Source organism: Canis lupus, chromosome 16 (assembly GCF_048164855.1).
Source record: "Canis lupus baileyi chromosome 16, mCanLup2.hap1, whole genome shotgun sequence".
Lineage (NCBI taxonomy): Eukaryota > Metazoa > Chordata > Mammalia > Carnivora > Canidae > Canis > Canis lupus.
The window spans coordinates 42,453,920-42,471,393 of record NC_132853.1 but is presented as its reverse complement, the minus strand read 5'-3'; the positions used below and the strand labels follow the sequence as shown (position 1 = coordinate 42,471,393).

Below are 17,474 nucleotides of genomic sequence, written 5' to 3'. Positions count from 1 at the left end.
CCCACGTCGGGCTCCCGGTGCATGGAGCCTGCTTCTCCCTCTGCCTGTGTCTCTGCCTCTCTCTCTCTCTCTCTGTGACTATCATAAATAAATAAAAATTAAAAAAAAAAAAAAAAAAAAAAAAAAAAAAAAAAAAGAATCCTTAAAGTTATGGCTTGAGGGGTGCCTGGGTGGCTCCGCTGGTTAAGCGTCTGCCTTTGGCTCAGGTCATGATTCCGGGGTCCTAGGATGGAGCTCCTGAGCTCCTTATCAGGACTCCCTGCTCAGCGTGAAGTCTGCTTCTTCCTTTCCCTCTGCCGCTCCCCTGCTTGCACCTGCTCTCTCCCTCCATCTCTCTCTCTGTCACTGTTTCACCTGCTCTCTCCCTCCCTCTGTCTCTCTCTCTGTTAAAAAAAAAAAAAAAAATCTTGGGGCAGCCCCGGTGGCGCAGCGGTTTGGAGCCGCCTGCAGCCTGGGGTGTGATCCTGGAGACCTGGGATCGAGTTCCACATGGGGCTCCCTGCATGGAGCCCGCTTCTCCCTCTCCCTCTGCCTGTGTCTCTGCCTCTCTCTCTGTGTCTATGAATAAAATAAATAAAATCTTTAAAAAAAATCTTTAAAAATTTTTAAATAAAGTTATGGCTTAAATGAGCATATCTACCTTCTGTAATATGGCAAAAACAAATGTTAGCAAGTAGGAGCAGGGCAAGGACTTTCCCGTATGAATGGAGTAATGGCTAATGGCTGCACATCCCTTCCACTCCAGTACACCTACCCCTTTGCAACATGACTGCTGCTCCTCCCATCAAGAGGCAGAGCCCATTTTTCCATTGCCTTGAATCCGACTCCTTTTGAATAATGCAATGTAGTGAAAGATGTTCTAGAGCCTATGCCTTAAGAGGCCTTGTAGCTTCTCTCTTCAACTTCTCTGAAAGCTACCATGACACTGCTGTATAAAGAGGTTGGCTCAGCTTACTATACATACATATGATATTATACATTCCTACAACATATGTGAGAAGCTTCTCAAATGACACATGAGAAGCCATATAGAGGCAACCAGCACCAACTGCCAGATGTGTAAGTGAGGCCAACTTTGGTTCTTCCAGCCAAGCTGACCCTCCACCCAAATGTAGCTGCAGGAGTGAGCCCTGATGACACCAGCATGAGAAAAAAGACCTTTTTTAAAGAGTTAATTAATTTTTTTTTTAAGAGAGAAAACTTGCATGCAAGCAGGTAGGGGTGGGGGAGAGGGAGAGGGAGATAAAGAATCTTAAGCAGGCTTCACGCCCAGTGTGGAGTATATCACAGGGCTCTATCTCACGACCTGAGCTGAAATCAAGAGCTAGACACTCAGCACACCTGGGTGGCTCAGTTGTTAAGTGTCCAACTTTTTTTTTTTTTTAAGATTTTATTCATTTATTCATGAAAGACAGAGAGAGCGAGAAAGAGAGAGAGGGGGCGCATGCGAGTGTGAGAGAGGCAGAGACACAGGCAGAGGGAGCAAGCTCCATGCAAGGAGCCTGATGCAGGACTCAATCCCAGGACTCCGGGATCATGCCCTGAGCCAAAGGCAGACACTCAACCGCTGAGCCACCCAGGCATCCCTACCCAAAGTTTTTCACCCGTTATTTTAAAAATCTAAAATAACGAAATAATCTCAGTGTCCATAAGGTAACAATTAAATAAATTAATAATCCACTCAAAGATATTAAATTCTCGCTATAAATAATGTATATGAGAGACAATAATGATAGGAAAGTGCTAATGTGTTAGGGATATGGGCAAAAAGTTGATAATCAAAAACGTATTCATGATCATAGCTACACAGAAAATGAACAACAAAAAAGCAATGGGGCACCTGGGTGGCTCAGTTGGTTAAACATGTGACTCTTGATTTTAGCTCAGGTCATGATCTCAGGGCTGTAAGATGGAACCCGCTGTGTGGCTCTGAACTGGGTGTGGAGCCTGCTTAAGATTCTCTCTCCCTTGTCCTCTGTCCCTCCCTACTCTAAGTAAAATAAAATAAAATTTTATAAAGGGGAAAAAAAATACATAAATAGATGAATGCTTACCCAGGTTGGGGGTGTTTATGAGAAATGGGGAGTGACTGAGAATGGGTATGGGCTTCTTTTGGGGTGATGAAAATGTTCTACAATTGACTGTTGTACATGTCATTTTTATTTTATTTTTTTTTAAAGATTTTATTTATTTATTCATGAGAGACACACACACAGAGAGAGGGAGAGGCAGAGACACAGGCAGAGGAAGAAGCAGGTTCCCCACAAGGAGCCCAATGCAGGACTTGATCCCGGGATCATGCCCTGAACTGAAGGCAGACGCCCAACTGCTGAGCCACCCAGGCATCCCTGAATTACATCTCAATAAAGCTGTGAAACAAAGAGGGAGAGAGAAGAGTCCAGAAGAAAATACATCAAAATGATGGTTTTCACTTGGAACAGTTCTATGTTCTGCAAAATTTCTCAGATACTTTTCTAACTGGGAAAAAAATTTTAACTTTATTAAAAAAAAAGGCTTATACTTAAAATTGCTTTGATTGTACCACTAAAAATACATGGAAGTCACAGAGAGAATCTCTCTCCAGCTCCTGCCCTACAACCCCCATAGGCACATATCGCAGGTCAGAAGTAGATTACGTACCCCACCTAGCTGCTGGATGGCCCCCGTCAAAAACTGGAGACTTTTGCCAGCAGGCAGATCCAGATAAAAGGACTTTCCAGAGAAGGGTTGCCTCCCAGCATCTGTTGAGGTCTTCCGGCATTTTTTCAGAGAAGCGGAAACTCCCAGCTGAGTCCCTAGGAAAGAAAAACAAAAGGTGCAAAGTGAGAAGCAGGGGCTAAGGGAGTCCCTGCAAGCCAAGCAATGCTCACCAACAGCCTCCGGGTGGTGTGCCCTGGCTAGGCCCCAGCACAGAAAGATGAATCTGAGACTAGCGTTCTTGCCCTCATGAAGCTTAGTTGTGGAGAACCCAGAACTCTGGTCCATGGATGGCAGGAATGTAAAATGTTGCAGCCACTTGAGAAAACAAGTTTGGCAGTTTCTCAAAATGCTAACCATTAAGTTAACACAGGACTCTGCAATTCCACTCCTAGGCATATGCCCAGGAGAAATGAAAGTGTATGTCCCGATAAAAACTTGTACAAGAATGTTCATGGCAGTGTGACTCATTTAACCCATATGAAATAATTCCCATGTAAATAAAATGGTAAGCAGAACACAACACATGCAGTCAATGTACTATTACTGGGCAGTAAGAAAGACTGGCCACTGACACAGGCCTGCCACAACCACGATGAGCCTCAAACACATGCAAAATTAGAAAAGCCGGATACAAAGGACCACATACTACATGACTCCATTTATGTGAAATGCCTAGAAAAGGAAAACAGAGTGAGACAGAAATTACATCCATGGTTGCTTAAAGGCTGAGGGTGGGAATAAGGAGTGACTAAAAATGGGCATGAGGTTCTTTATGGGGTGATGAAAATCCTAAAATTAGACTGCTATGTGTGTTGCACAACTCTGAATTAACTACAAACCACTGAAAGCAAACACTTATAATAAATGAATTTTATAGGTAAATTTTAAAATATATTTTATTTATTGATTCATGAGAGATGAGGCAGAGACGTAGGCAAAGGGAGAAGGAGGTTCCCAGCAGGGAGCCCAATGCAGGGCTCAATCCTAGGACCCTATCCCATCATGACCTGAGCTGAAGGAAGCTCAGGAAGGAAGCTGAAGGAAGACATTGAACCACTGAGCCACCCAGGCACATATTATATTTCAGTAAAGCTAACTCCCTCCAAACACTCAATGAATATAATCTAGAGAATTGTGCGTTTCATTGCATATAAATTTGACATTAAAAGGAAAACACTATAAACAAATATGGAATTCTAGCATGAAATGCATGCTAAACTATTTAAAAGGAAGGGTACTAATGTCTATAAATAACCTGAAATAAAAAATATAAGATGGAAATCCATTATGATAAAATAAGTATATTAAAATGTCAATGATAAAATCTAAATGGTGTATCTATGTGCTTGTGCTTACTATAGAATTGTTCTGACTTTGTTGCAGGGCTGAAAACTTTCATTGTAAAATGTTAAAACTTGAAGAGATAAAAAAGATTCAAGACAATGTGACAAACACTGACTACAGGCAAAGAAGTTCTATTATACAGATAATAGGAGTTCCTGAAGACAAAAAATAAAACAAAAAATCCCCATACAAAATACCATACAACCTAGCAAAATACTAAAAACTTCCCTGAAATTAAAAAAAATGTACTTGAAACTAACAAGTTTAAAGTGTCTGTTATGCTTGGAAAAATGGACCTAGAACAGCCAACACCACGATTTAGTTAGTAAAACTGTTGGAGGGATCCCTGGGTGGCGCAGCGGTTTAGCGCCTGCCTTTGGCCCAGGGCGCGATCCTGGAGACCCGGGATCGAATCCCATGTCGGGCTCCCGGTGCATGGACCCTGCTTCTCCCTCTGCCTATGTCTCTGCCTCTCTCTCTCTCTCTCTCTCTCTGTGTGACTATCATAAATAAATAAAAATTAAAAAAATAAAAAAAAATAAAACTGTTGGATTTTATTTATTTTTTAAAATATTTTATTTATTTATTTGAGAGAGAGAGAGAGGGAGAGAGCATGAGCAGGAGGGAGAGGCAGACAGAAAGGGAGAAGCAGAATCCCTGCTGGACGTGATTCCAGGCCCCTGGGATCATGACCTGAGCTGAAGACAGACACTTCACTGACTGAGTCACTCAGGAGCCCCAAACTGCTGGATTTAATTTTAATTTTATTTTATTTATTTAAAGATTTTATTTATTTATTTATCCATGAAAGACAGAGAGAGAGAGAGGCAGAGACATAAATAAGCAGAGGGAGAAGCAGGCTCCATGCAGGAAGCCCGATGTGGGACTCCATCCCGGGTCTCCAGGATCATGCCCTGAGCCAAAGGCAGATGTTTAATCGCTGAGCCACCCAGGCATCCATTATTTATTTATTTATTTTTAAAGATTTTATTTATTTATTCACGAGTGACACAGAGAGAGAGAGGCAGAGACATAGGCAGAGGGAGAAGCAGACTCCATGCAGGGAGCCCAACGAGAGACTAGATCCCAGGACTCAGGGATTACGTCCTGAGTCAAAGGTAAATGCTCCACCGCTGAGCCACCCAGGTGTCCCTTAAACTGCTGGATTTTATATTTATTTATTTATTTATTTATTTATTTATTATTTATTTATTTATTTATTTATTTATTTATTTATTTATGATAGTCACACAGAGTGAGAGAGAGAGGCAGAGACACAGGTAGAGGGAGAAACAGGCTCCATGCACCGGGAGCCCGACGTGGGATTCGATCCCAGGTCTCCAGGATTGCGCCCTGGGCCAAAGGCAGGCGCTAAACCACTGAGCCACCCAGGGATCCCCAAACTGCTGGATTTTAAATAAGGGGTTTGGATCAAATTTTTAAAAAGATTTATTTATTTATTTATTTATTTATTTATTTATTTATTTATTTATTTGAGAGATAACAGAGAGCGTGGGTGCGTGCCTATGCTGGTGGGGGAGAAACCAAGAGGGTGCGAGGGACAAGCAGAGTTTATGCTGAGCATGGAGCCTACATGAGGCTCGATCCCCTGAGATCGTGACCTGAGCTAAAATCAAGAGCCATTTAACCAACTGAGCCACTCAGGGTGTACGCTTCTGCATCTGCATCCCAGAAGCATATTTCGAGGAGAGTGGCTGCCTCCAGGAGACATGGCCCTGAGCATGGGAGAAGACAAGTACTATAAAAGATGTTTCCTTGGGACACCTGGGTGGCTCAGCAGTTGGGTGTCTGCCTTTGGTTCAAGGCATGATCCCAGTTCTGGGATCGAGTCTCACATCAGGCTCCTTGCAAGCAGCCTGCTTCTCCCTCTGCCTCTCTCTGTGTCTCTCATGAATAAATAAAATCTTAAAAAAAAAGAAAAAAGATGTTTCCTCTGGTGTAGGTTTTCTGTCCATCTTAAGTAATGGACCAGACAGAGAAAAGAATTTTACAGTATAATAAAACACCTCAAAAGGAGAATACTAGAAATATAAAACAGGATCAGCAAGTAAAGAATCGGAGATAAATGATATGAAAAATACAATACCTAAAAAAAAAAAACCCTCACATAATAAAAAGATAAATAATCCAACTAAAAATGAGCAACGAGGGGTGCCTGGTTAGTTCAGTTGGCGGGACAGTATGGCTCTTGATCTCAAGGTCATGAGTTCAAGTCCATGTTGGGTGTGTGCCTACTTAAAAAAAGAAATACATTAATTAAAAAAAAAAAAAAGTGGGGGGGCACTGGGTGGTGAAGTTATTAGTTAAGTGTCCTTCTCTTGATTATGGCTAAGATCATGATCTTGGGGTTAAAAGAAGAAGCCCCGCAAAAGACTCTGCTAGGCATGGGGCCTGCTTAAGATTCTCTTTCCCTCCACCTCACTGTGACTCCCACCCCCACGCACTCTTTCTCTCAAAAAAAAAAAAAAAAAGGCAATGAATAGATATAATTTCTTTAAAGATATACAAATAGCCAATAAACATGTAAAAAGATGCACAAGACCAGTAGCCATAAGGAAAATGCAAATCAAAACCACAAAGAGATACTACTTCCACTAGGATGGCTATAATAAAAAAGAATAAGTGTTGGCAAGGACGTAGAGAAATCAGAATCCTCATATCTGGCCAGAAGGAATATAAAATGGTGCAGCCACACCAGAAAACAGTCTGCCAGTTCCTCAAAAGGTTAAACAAAGGGACACCTAGGTGGCTCAGTGGTTGAGCACTTGCCTTTGGCTCAGGGCATGATCCTGGGGTCCCGGGATCGAGTTCCACATGGGCTCTCTGCATAGAGCCTGCTTCTCCCTCTGCCTATATATATCTCCGCCTCTCTCTGGGTCTTTCATGCATAAATAAACATATAAACTTTTTTTTTTTTAAAGGTTAAACACAGAGTTACCATATAACCTAGCAATTATACTCCTAGATATACACTCAAGAAATGAAAACCCATGTCCACGTGACAGCTTATAAACAAACATTCAAGCAGTATCATATGCATATGATGGAGTATTATTATTCAACAAAAAAATGACATACTGATCTATGACATGAATGAACTGTGAAAACATGATGCTAAGTGAAAGAAACCAGTCACAGAAGAGTACATATGGCATGGTTCCAATTATAGGTAACATTCAGAACAAGCCAATCTATAGAAAGAAAGTAGATTAGTGGCTACCTAGAGCCCAGGGCTTAGGGGAAAACTGGGAATAACCATCTCTAGGTAGGGGGTTCTTTCTTGGAAGTGATATAAGTTCTAAGATTGATTGTGGTTGTACAACTCTGTGAATATATGAAAAACCATCAAATTTATACGGATGAATTATATGGAATGTGAATTACATCTCAATAAAAAAACTACTGTTAAAAATGTTTAGACTCTTTGGGGGGGGGAAATGTTTAGACCTCAGTATTTGTTTAGTCGCATTTGTGACTCCCCATAAGATACTTATTAAATATAAAGGTAAAATAGTAACTTTACAGTGGAGAAAACAGCCAGACACCACTGTAATCAAATGATCAAAGTTAATGGGACACAGTGATGAGCCCTGTCATATTCATGTTCCTTCTGACACCATGTAGTACAAAGGGCACAACATCACTTCTGTGTCAAAAATGCACAACCTCGGGGTGCCTGGGTGGCTCAGTGGCTGAGCATCCGTCTTTGGCTCAGGGCGTGATTCGTGATTCCGGGGTCCTGGGATCGAGTCTTATATCGGGCTTCCCGCAGGGAGCCTGCTTCTCCCTCTGCCTGTGTCTCTGCCTCTCTGTGTCTCTCAGGAATAAACAAATAATATATTTTATTATATATTATTATATAATAATATTATATATAATAATAATAATAATATATATATATATATAAAAGCACAAATATGGAAGTGCCTGGGTGGCTCAGGTGGTTGAACGTCTGACTCTTGGGCTCAGATAAATAAAGAAAAAAAAATTTTTAAGAGTTTATTTATTCATGAGAGACACACAGAAAGAGAGAGAGGCAGAGACACAAGGCAGAGGGAGAAGCAGGCTCCATGCAGGGAGCCTGATGTGGGACTTGATCCTGGGGCTCCAGGATCAGGCCCTGGGCTGAAGGTGGCACTAAACTGCTGAGACACCAGGGCTGCCCTGGAATGGATCTTAAACCAGAAAAAGGATGCCGGGAAACAACTAGTAGAATTTAAGTAACATTTGTAGGTTAGAGAATATTTTATCAATATTAATTTCCTGAGTTTTATAATTGTACTATGGTTACTTGAGATGTTAATATTTGGGAGAAGCTGGGTAAAAAGTATACAAGAACCCCTTGACTGTTTCTGAAATGTCTGTGTAAGTCTCAAAGGATTATTACTACTATTACTTTTTTAAAAATTTTTATTTATTTATTTGAGAGAGAGAGCATAGGTGGCAGGCAGAGGAGAGAATCTCAATTGGGCTCCCTGTTAAACGTGGAGCCCAACATGGGGCTCAATCCCATGAGCCTGAGCCCATGACCTGAGTCAAAACCAAGAGTCTGACACCAACCTGCTGAGCTATCCAGATGTCCCAGTCTGAAATTATTTTAAAGTGAAGAATGAAAAAGAAAAAACCCAAATCTTCAACAAGTGAGTTAAATCTTATAACACAGTATGAGTTGGTGGTTCAGGTGGAGGAACCTAGCTAGGTACCTAGAACCATCTCCCATCCCAGCAGAAGACTCCAGCAGCAGCTGGTGGAGATTTTGAGATTTTGCCCCCCTGCCCAGGAAACCTGACAATATCTGGAAACATTTTTGGTGGTCAGAACTGGGAGGAGGAGTGCTCCTAGCCAGTTGGTGAAGCCAGGAATGCAGCTTAACATCTCACGAAACATAGGACAATCCATTATAACAGAATTATCTTGTCCTAAATGTCAATAGCGCTGAGTATGAAAGTTGCCCAGATGAGAGAAAATGGAGCACAGGTGAGAGCAGGGATAAAGCCCCAGTGAAAACACAGAAGGTTAAGAGGATATCTACATGCTGCACCATGAAACCTGTAAACCTCTTCCCCTATGGAGCTCCCAGAATGCTGATGACCATACTTACAACCCCCAGTGTGATAATAGTAGAGGTGTAGGCCTTGCAAGATAGTTAGGTTAGGCGGAATTGTGAGGTCGAGCCCCCCTAATGGGGCTAATGTTCTTATAAGAGGAAGAGAGACCAGAGCTTTCTCTCTCTCCAACCATGCGTGCATGGAAGAAGTTGTATGAACACACAGTGAGATGGTAGTCACACGTGAGGCAGGGAAGGAGCCCTTACCAAGAACTGAATCTACTTGCACTGTGATCATGGACTACCAGCCTTCGGTAGTATAAGGAATAAATGTCTTTTGTTTAAGCCGCTCAGTCTACAGTGTTTTGTCATAGCATCCTGAGCTGTAAGACACTTCCGCAAAATGCCAGGTTCCAGCCTGATTACCTACAATCAAGTCTACCACTGACAACCCCCTCCAATTGGCATTTTATTGCCTCACTTTAATTTTTTTTTTAATTTTTTATTTATTTATGATAGTCACACACACAGAGAGAGGCAGAGACATAGACAGAGGGAGAAGCAGGCTCCATGCACCGGGAGCCTGACGTGGGATTCGATCCCGGATCTCCAGGATCGCGCCCTGGGCCAAAGGCAGGCGCCAAACCGCTGCGCCACCCAGGCATCCCCTATTGCCTCACTTTTAAATAAAAATGGATAACCAAAGATTGTCAGATTTTTTTTTTAAGATTTTATTTATTTATTCATGAGGGACACACAGAAAGAGAGAGAGTCAGAGACACAGGCAGAGGGAGAAGCAGGCTCCATGCTGGAAGCCTGATGTGGGACTCGATCCCAGAACTCCGGGATCACGCCCTGAACCAAAGGCAGATGCTCAACCGCTGAGCCACCCAGGCGTCCCCAGATTGTCAGATATTTAAAGAAAGCTTCTAAAAAAGAAGAAAAGAAAGCTTTTAACAAGAAATCTGACCACCAAACAAAGAGAAAAAAGAACATAAAGGAAACAGACAATACAGTAAAGCTGAAGGAAACCAAAAAAATAATACCATGAATAGCTCAGAGAGGTAAAGGAATGCACTGCCTTCCATAAACAGGTAAGCAACTATAAAAAAAAAAAAAAAGAAACCTACAGAGAAGAAAAACCTCTTAGGAAAAGAGAGAGCCAGGACATCTGAGTGGCTCAGTGGCTGAGCGTCTGCCTTCGGCTCAGGGTGTGATCCCGGAGTTCCAGGATCAAGTCCCATATCCAGCTTCCTGCGAGGAGCCTGCTTCTCCCTCTGCCTATGTCTCTGCCTTCTCTCTCTGTCTCTCATGAATAAAATAAAATCTTTAAGGAAAAAAAAAAAAAAAAGAAAGAAAGAAAGGAAATGAGAGATCCATTACAGAAATAAATATAATGATCAGGGGTTAAGTTGAAGAAATTTTCCAAAGAAAACAAAAGAAGATGGAAAGTGGGAGAGAAAGACAGTAAAATCAAACAATCAGTCCATGAGATCCAATATCTGAATATAAAGTTCCAGAAATATAAAAGAAAATGGAGGGGATGAATCTTACAGAAATAATGCTAACAATTTTCAGAACGAAAGAAAATGAGTTTCCAGACTGAAAGTCTCCAAGTGCCAGCTGCATGAATGAAAAAAGTCCCACATCAGGGCACTCTGTCAAGAAATTTTAGGGCATTAAGGAGAAAGAAGATGTTGGCTTCATTTCAGGCCATACTGGAGACCAAGTAATTTAAAAGCCTTCCTAATACAAAATATCTAAAAATACTAGCTAAAATATAAACACAAATCCCATCTAACTGCTAAATTCACAAAACAAATAAATAAGAGGACTTCTCAAATGCCCCAAATGATGAGAAAGCTGAAAACCACAGTGGTGAAAGCTAATGCTGACTGCCCTGGGGGAGTTTGTGGGCTTAAAAGAAAAGGGTTTGGGATTGATGAGCCAGATGGGCCCAGGAGATAAGGTCTTGTGCCTGCCTCAAGGAAGGAGTTAGAATTGAGAACTCCTGCATGAATTTAGGAGAAAAGGTAAATCTGAAAATAATCTATCCACCAAAACAGATAAAAGGGTAAGCCTGGGCTCCACATGACAAAAGACTTCTCTGAGATTTATAACCATAGGCCTCCCAAGAATTTGGAATTCAAATTCACATTACTTATGTGGTCTAAGAACCTACCACCAAACAGAGAAATTAATGTAAAAAGTAATCCCAGCTCATAATGCCTTTGGCATACATACTTCAAAGAATCAAATGCAAAGCAATTCTAGAGGGTACACAGCTTAGCTCAGGGTTCCCAAAATTTCCTCAGATAAAGCATCATCAAACATTAGCTCACCCTCCAACATTATAAAACACATGAAGGAAACAAGCCACTGTGGATGAGAATCAGCAGAAATAAGAGCAAAATTAGATCCCTAAGAGCTTCAAATAAAATGATCAGATATAGACTACAAAATAATTAAATTATTAAATGCTTTATGTCACTAATAAGTATTTAAAACACTGAGAGGGGACACTGGGTGGCTCAGTGGTTTGGCTCAGGTCGTGATCTCGGGGTCCTGGAATCAAGTCCCCCATGGAGAGCCTGCCTTTCCCTCTCTTCTCATGAATAAATTTTAAAAAAATTAAAAATAATTAAAAATAAATAAAAGAATTGGATGCTTAACTGACTGAGCTACCCATTTTTTAACAGAGAAAACCCAAGGCAATTTTCTTTTTCTTTTTTAAACATTTTATTTATTCATGAGAGGCACACAGAGAGAAGAGAGGCAGGGACATAGGCAGAGGGAGAACCAGGCTCCCTGAGGGGAACCTGATGTGGAACTTGATCCCAGGACCCCAGGATCACGACCTGAGCCAATGGCAGATGTTCAACCACTGAACCACCCAGGTGCCCACCCACCAAGGCATTTTTCAAACAAAGAAAACCCCTTCATCCCCAACCACTTCTTACTAAATGACTTCACAGAAGTATACTTTGGGATGAAGGAAGCTAGACCCAGAAGGGGTCTAAAAATTTGCCAAAAATATATATAAATCCAAACAATTGCTGACTGTATAAAACAACAATAATAGTGACTAATTTGGAAGTGAAAAAGATAGACAATAATCACATTGTTGCTAGATGAGGGCAGCTGTAGTTTACAGACAGACCAGTCTAGACCCTTATCATGTACAGGAGGAAGGTAGAAATATTTATAGCATCAGACTTTGCCACAGTACACTAGAAGCTGTAAGAAGTGGAATGTGGTTGAATCACTATACAGTACATTTGAAACTAATATAACACTCACTGGATATTAATTATACTGGAATTAAAAATTAAAACAAGATTTGTACACTTAAAAAAAAAAAGTGTAACATGTCTTCAAAATTCTGGGGAAAAAGGATTTCTAACCTAGAACTCTTTAAATAGCTGGACTATCATTCAAATGTAAGGTAGAATAAAGAGTCGGGGTGCCTGGGTAGCTCAGTTGGTTAAGCACCTGCCTTTGGCTCAAGTCATGATCCCAGGGTTCTGGGATCAAGCTCCACATCAGGCTCCCTGCTTGGTGAGGAATCTATTTGTCCTTCTCCCTCTGCACCTACCCCACTTACTGCCTCATGCTCTTTCTCTCTCTCTCTCTCAAATACATAAATAAAATCTTAAAAAAGAAGAAGAAAAGAATTGTCCCACTTGCAGGTCTTGAAAAATATATTTTTCATGTATCCTTCCTCAGGAAGCTAAATTAGAAGATGTACTCTATCAAAATGAGGAAGTAAACGAAGAGAGAAGAAAATAGGAATTTGGAATATAGGGGATCCCACACAGGAAAGCAACAAAGGGAAATCCATAGAATGATGAAGGGGAAATTCTAGGAGGAAACCGGTGCAACAAGCTTAGGAATAGCTGGACCAGACTACAAGACTTAGACAAATGGTTTCAGAAAGTATGTCTACCAGACAAAGAAGAAAACATGGATTCTATGATGAACTTGAAAGTAGTGAAGGAAGATTTATAATTCTGGTAGAATCTGGACATGAGTTAGTGATTATACATAGAAAATGAAGTATATTTCCTAGTTTGCTACATGAGACATCTGTGAATAACCATAATCATGATAGTGCAACTAAATAAATGACCAATAAAAAATAACTACATGTAGGGGAGCCAAGGTGGCTCAGTGGATTAAGTATACGACTCTTGATCTCAGCTCAGGTCTTGATTTCAGGGCTGTGAGCTTGGGCCCATGTTGGGCTCTGCTTTGGGCATGGAGCCTACTCAAAAAACAACAAAACAAACACTACAAATACACTGGGAGGAGGAGAGAAGAGGACAGAAACGTGTGTGTTTGTATGTGCTGCATGTAAGTGGAGACACAGAAAAAAATATTTTCCATATTAAGAAGTAAACAGGGATCCCTGGGTGGCGCAGGGATCCCTGGGTGGCGCAGCGGTTTAGCGCCTGCCTCCAGGGCGCGATCCTGGAGACCGGGGATCGAGTCCCATATCGGGCTCCCGGTGCATGGAGCCTGCTTCTCCCTCTGCCTGTGTCTCTGCCTCTCTCTCTCTCTCTGTGTGACTATCATAAATAAATAAAAATTAAAAAAAATAAAAAAAAAGGAAGTAAACAGCACTCGATGGGATGAGCACTGGGTGTTATACTATATGTTGGCAAATCGAACTTCAATTAAAGAATAAGAAAGAAGAAAGAAAGAAAGAAAGAAAGAAAGAAAGAAAGAAAGAAAGAAAGAAAGAAAGAAAGAAAGAAAGAAGAGAAGAGAAATCAACAGATATAATTTAAGTTGAAAACAACAGAAGCGGTATGAGTATGCTATTTAGAAATAGGTAGGGGCAGCCCAGGTGGCTCAGAGGTTTAGCGCCGCCTTCAGCCCAGGGCGTGATCCTGGAGACCCTGGATTGAGTCACAAGTCCGCTCCCTGCATGGAGCCTGCTTCTCCCTCTGCCTGTGTCTCTGCCTCTCTCTCTCTCTCTGTGTCTCTCATGAATAAATAAATAGAATCTTTAAAAAAAGAAATAAGTAGGTAAATACTAGAAGAGTTGTAAATAATGGCACCCTAGGAGCAACGCCCACTTTTGGGAAGGAGGAGTGTGTATAAGAAAGAGACAGACAGGGGATCCCTGGGTGGCGCAGCGGTTTGGCGCCTGCCTTTGGACCTGCCTTTGGACCCGGGCGCGATCCTGGAGACCCGGGATCTAATCCCACGTCGGGCTCCCGGTGCATGGAGCCTGCTTCTCCCTCTGCCTATGTCTCTGCCTCTCTCTCTCTGTGTGACTATCATAAATAAATAAAAATTAAAAAAAAAAAAAGAGACAGACCTGACCTTTTAAAATTATGTAACTATAAAATTGTAATTAACTTATTTAAAAAACCCTCTAAAATTCACACATAGTCATACCACAGTGAATTTTAAAAACAAATACAAAGGACGCTTGGGTAGCTCAGTGGTTGAGCATTTGCTTTTGGCTCAGGTCAGGATCTCAGGGTCCTGGGATGGAGTCCAACATCAGGCTCCCACAGGAGAGAGCCTGGATAACTTTTCTCTGAGAATGTTTTCAAAAGGAGGCTTTATGTGATAAACTTTCTGAGGCTTGTATACCTGAGAATATCTTGATTTCACCGTAGTGTTAAAATTCTTTAGTCAAAGTTCTTTTCCCTCTACCTATGTCTCCGCCTCTCTCTGTGTGACTCTCATGAATAAATAAATAAAATGTGAGAAAATAAAAAGAATCATCTAAAATGTTCTCATGAGAAAAGCAGGTCACTTACAAAGGAACAAGAATCAGACCACACCAATTATCAACATCCTCTACTTTCTGCAGGAAGAAAATACTGTAATTTTTCAGCATGTTGAAGGAAAAGAACTTTGACTAAAGAATTTTAACACTACGGTGAAATCAAGATATTCTCAGGTATACAAGCCTCAGAAAGTTTATCACATAAAGCCTCCTTTTGAAAACACTCTCGGAGAAAAGTTCTCCAGCAAAGAAAGAGTACATTATTTAGTAAAGCATATTATCAGTTCAAAGGCAACAACCAAAGCCTGTATCTGGAATAATCCAGAACTAAAACTAGAAGATACTGAAAGTGGGAGGGGAGAGTATTGAGGGAAGTAAGCACGTGCAGAAATACTTATCTATTTCCGTGGGTGTTTAAGTTTACGGTAAAAATAACCATGAATATGGGCTTAATAAGATACTCTATACTGATTCCCCATCTGCTAATCTCCTTCGTAATTCAGGCTGAAAGCTCGTTCGACCTTTAATATGAATTCCTAAACGATTCATGACATCCCTCCATGTACACACACTCAAAATCACTAAGTAATTAGAAAACCTCAATAGGGCTAAACATTTCACGACCTTTTCATCCCAGGAGGCTCTGGTGCAAGAGTAGCAATTTCGACCTCGCATCCCTAGTTCTGACCTGTTACCTACCTAGGTCCGGAGCCCGGAGGCTACTGTCAGCCATAGAACTCTGCAGCTCAGAGAGTCTGCCGTCGCCTGAGAAAGGACAAAACAGCAGCAGAACCACCTTCATCATTAGCCTTCGACCTTCCACCATCCCTTGCCCCTGCCTCGCAATTCCCGCACAATCCCCAGCGCGGCTCCCCGGTACTGCAAGACTCAACTCCATCTCGATCCATATCCCATCTCACCTCCCGCGCCTGCTTCAAGGCTCCTGTCCCACCGCCTCCTCCAGGACTCTGCGCCCTCAACGCCCATGCCCTCTTCTTGGTCACCCTTTGTACATTCTAATTCCCAGGTTTTTGTCCCTCACAGTCCCTCTGCCCCCCTGAGACCTGCCTCCTCAACTCCTGGGAGCCCTTCCCGGCCCTTCTGCCCCCCTCAGCATCTGCACCTATCCGCTCCCCAATTCCTGGGCACCTTCCCCATCCCTTAACCTCTCCATACTCTCATAACCCCTTCCGCCTTTCTTACCCCATCTTCCCCTTCCCGGCATCCGTACCCTTTCCTTTCTCCCTCCTCAAACCCTCGGCTCCTTCTCGGCCTCCGTACTCCTTCCTCAAGGCCTCCGCGTTCTATTCGCGGGCTCCATGAGCTCTTTCCGATGTCCAAGCGTCGACGGCAACCCCACCAGCGCACTATCAGTCTCCAGGCGCCTTCCAACGCGGCTTCAGTTTAAATTTCCTGTCGCTCCGCCCCCTAAGCCAGCGTGATACCTGCGAAGGGCTGCCCTACGGTGGCCCTGCGAGGTCAATGTTAACGCAGCAAATCCTCCCTTCCATCCGCTTCCTTCTCAGCTCTGCTTTCTCCACCCGTCTCTTCATCTCTGGACTTTTCATTGGCTGGAGATACTCTGCACCTCACGGGAAGCTGGGGACCAGTGGTATACCAGGCCTTAGTGATTCTTCACACTGAGCTGGTTGGAAATTCCTGGGAGTCAGATAATAAATAACAAAACAAGCCTATCACTTATAGAGCGTTGACAATTTACAAAACACATCATTTCATCTTCTTCACATCTTTGTTTCCTTCCCTTTTCTCCACTTATTCACCCAACCAAAATATTTCTCAAAAGAGGTGTCTCCATTCTTCACTTCCCATCTTTTCCTCTACTCAGGTAATTAGCGTTGATCCTCACCTCTTCCCTAAAACAGTACTTGTCCAGGTCAGCTGTAACTTCCATGTTCCCAAATGCTACGGTCACTTTGCGATATGCATACAATATGATTTCTAGAACATTAAAACAGACCATTCTCTCCTTTAAAAAAAAATTCTTTTTATTTTTTAAGATTTTATTTTATTTATTCATGAGAGGCACAGAGAGAGAGGCAGAGACACAGGCAGAGGGAGCAGCAGGCTCCATGCAGGGAGCCTGATGTGGGACTAGATCCCAGGTCTCCAGGATCCCGCCCTGGGCTGAAGGCGGCGCTATACCGCTGAGCCACCCGGGCTGTCCTATTCTCTCCTTCTTGAGGCAATTTCTTCATTTTGCTTCCATTTCTACCAGTTTTCACCTTCCCTCACTGGCTCCTCAAATCTCCTTTGCTGGATCAAAAGCCATTGTTCCACCTATAAATGTTGCAGCATGCCAGGGCTTTAGCCCTTAGCCCTCTTCTCTTCCATATTAACACTTTCTCCCTAGGAGACCTCATTCAACTCCATGGGTTTACACTCAGCTTTATGCTAACGCCTGCAGAATTTCTATCTCTAGTTCTGACCTCTCCCTTAATCTCCAGACATATATTCAAGTGGCTACTGAACATTTCTGTTTGGATGTCTAACGGGCACCTCAGGCTTAATATGTTAAAAACAGAACATTTGTTTCACCCACACATCCCTCAAAAAAAAAAAAAAAAAACCTATTCTTCTCCATCTCAGTACGTGTTA

The 17,474-nt window shown here is 42.1% G+C and overlaps 1 protein-coding gene across 1 annotated transcript in view; it reads right to left on the bottom strand.

The window, feature by feature from the left end:
- Positions 1–17,474, bottom strand: part of DBF4B (DBF4B-CDC7 kinase regulatory subunit) — a 35,737-nt gene that overhangs the window by 17,379 nt on the left and 884 nt on the right. The window contains 3 exon segments of the mRNA XM_072780892.1: positions 2,641–2,795; positions 15,558–15,623; positions 16,062–16,517. Of these exon segments, the coding sequence (XP_072636993.1) occupies positions 2,641–2,795; positions 15,558–15,623; positions 16,062–16,083 (243 nt within the window). The 5' untranslated portion in view covers positions 16,084–16,517.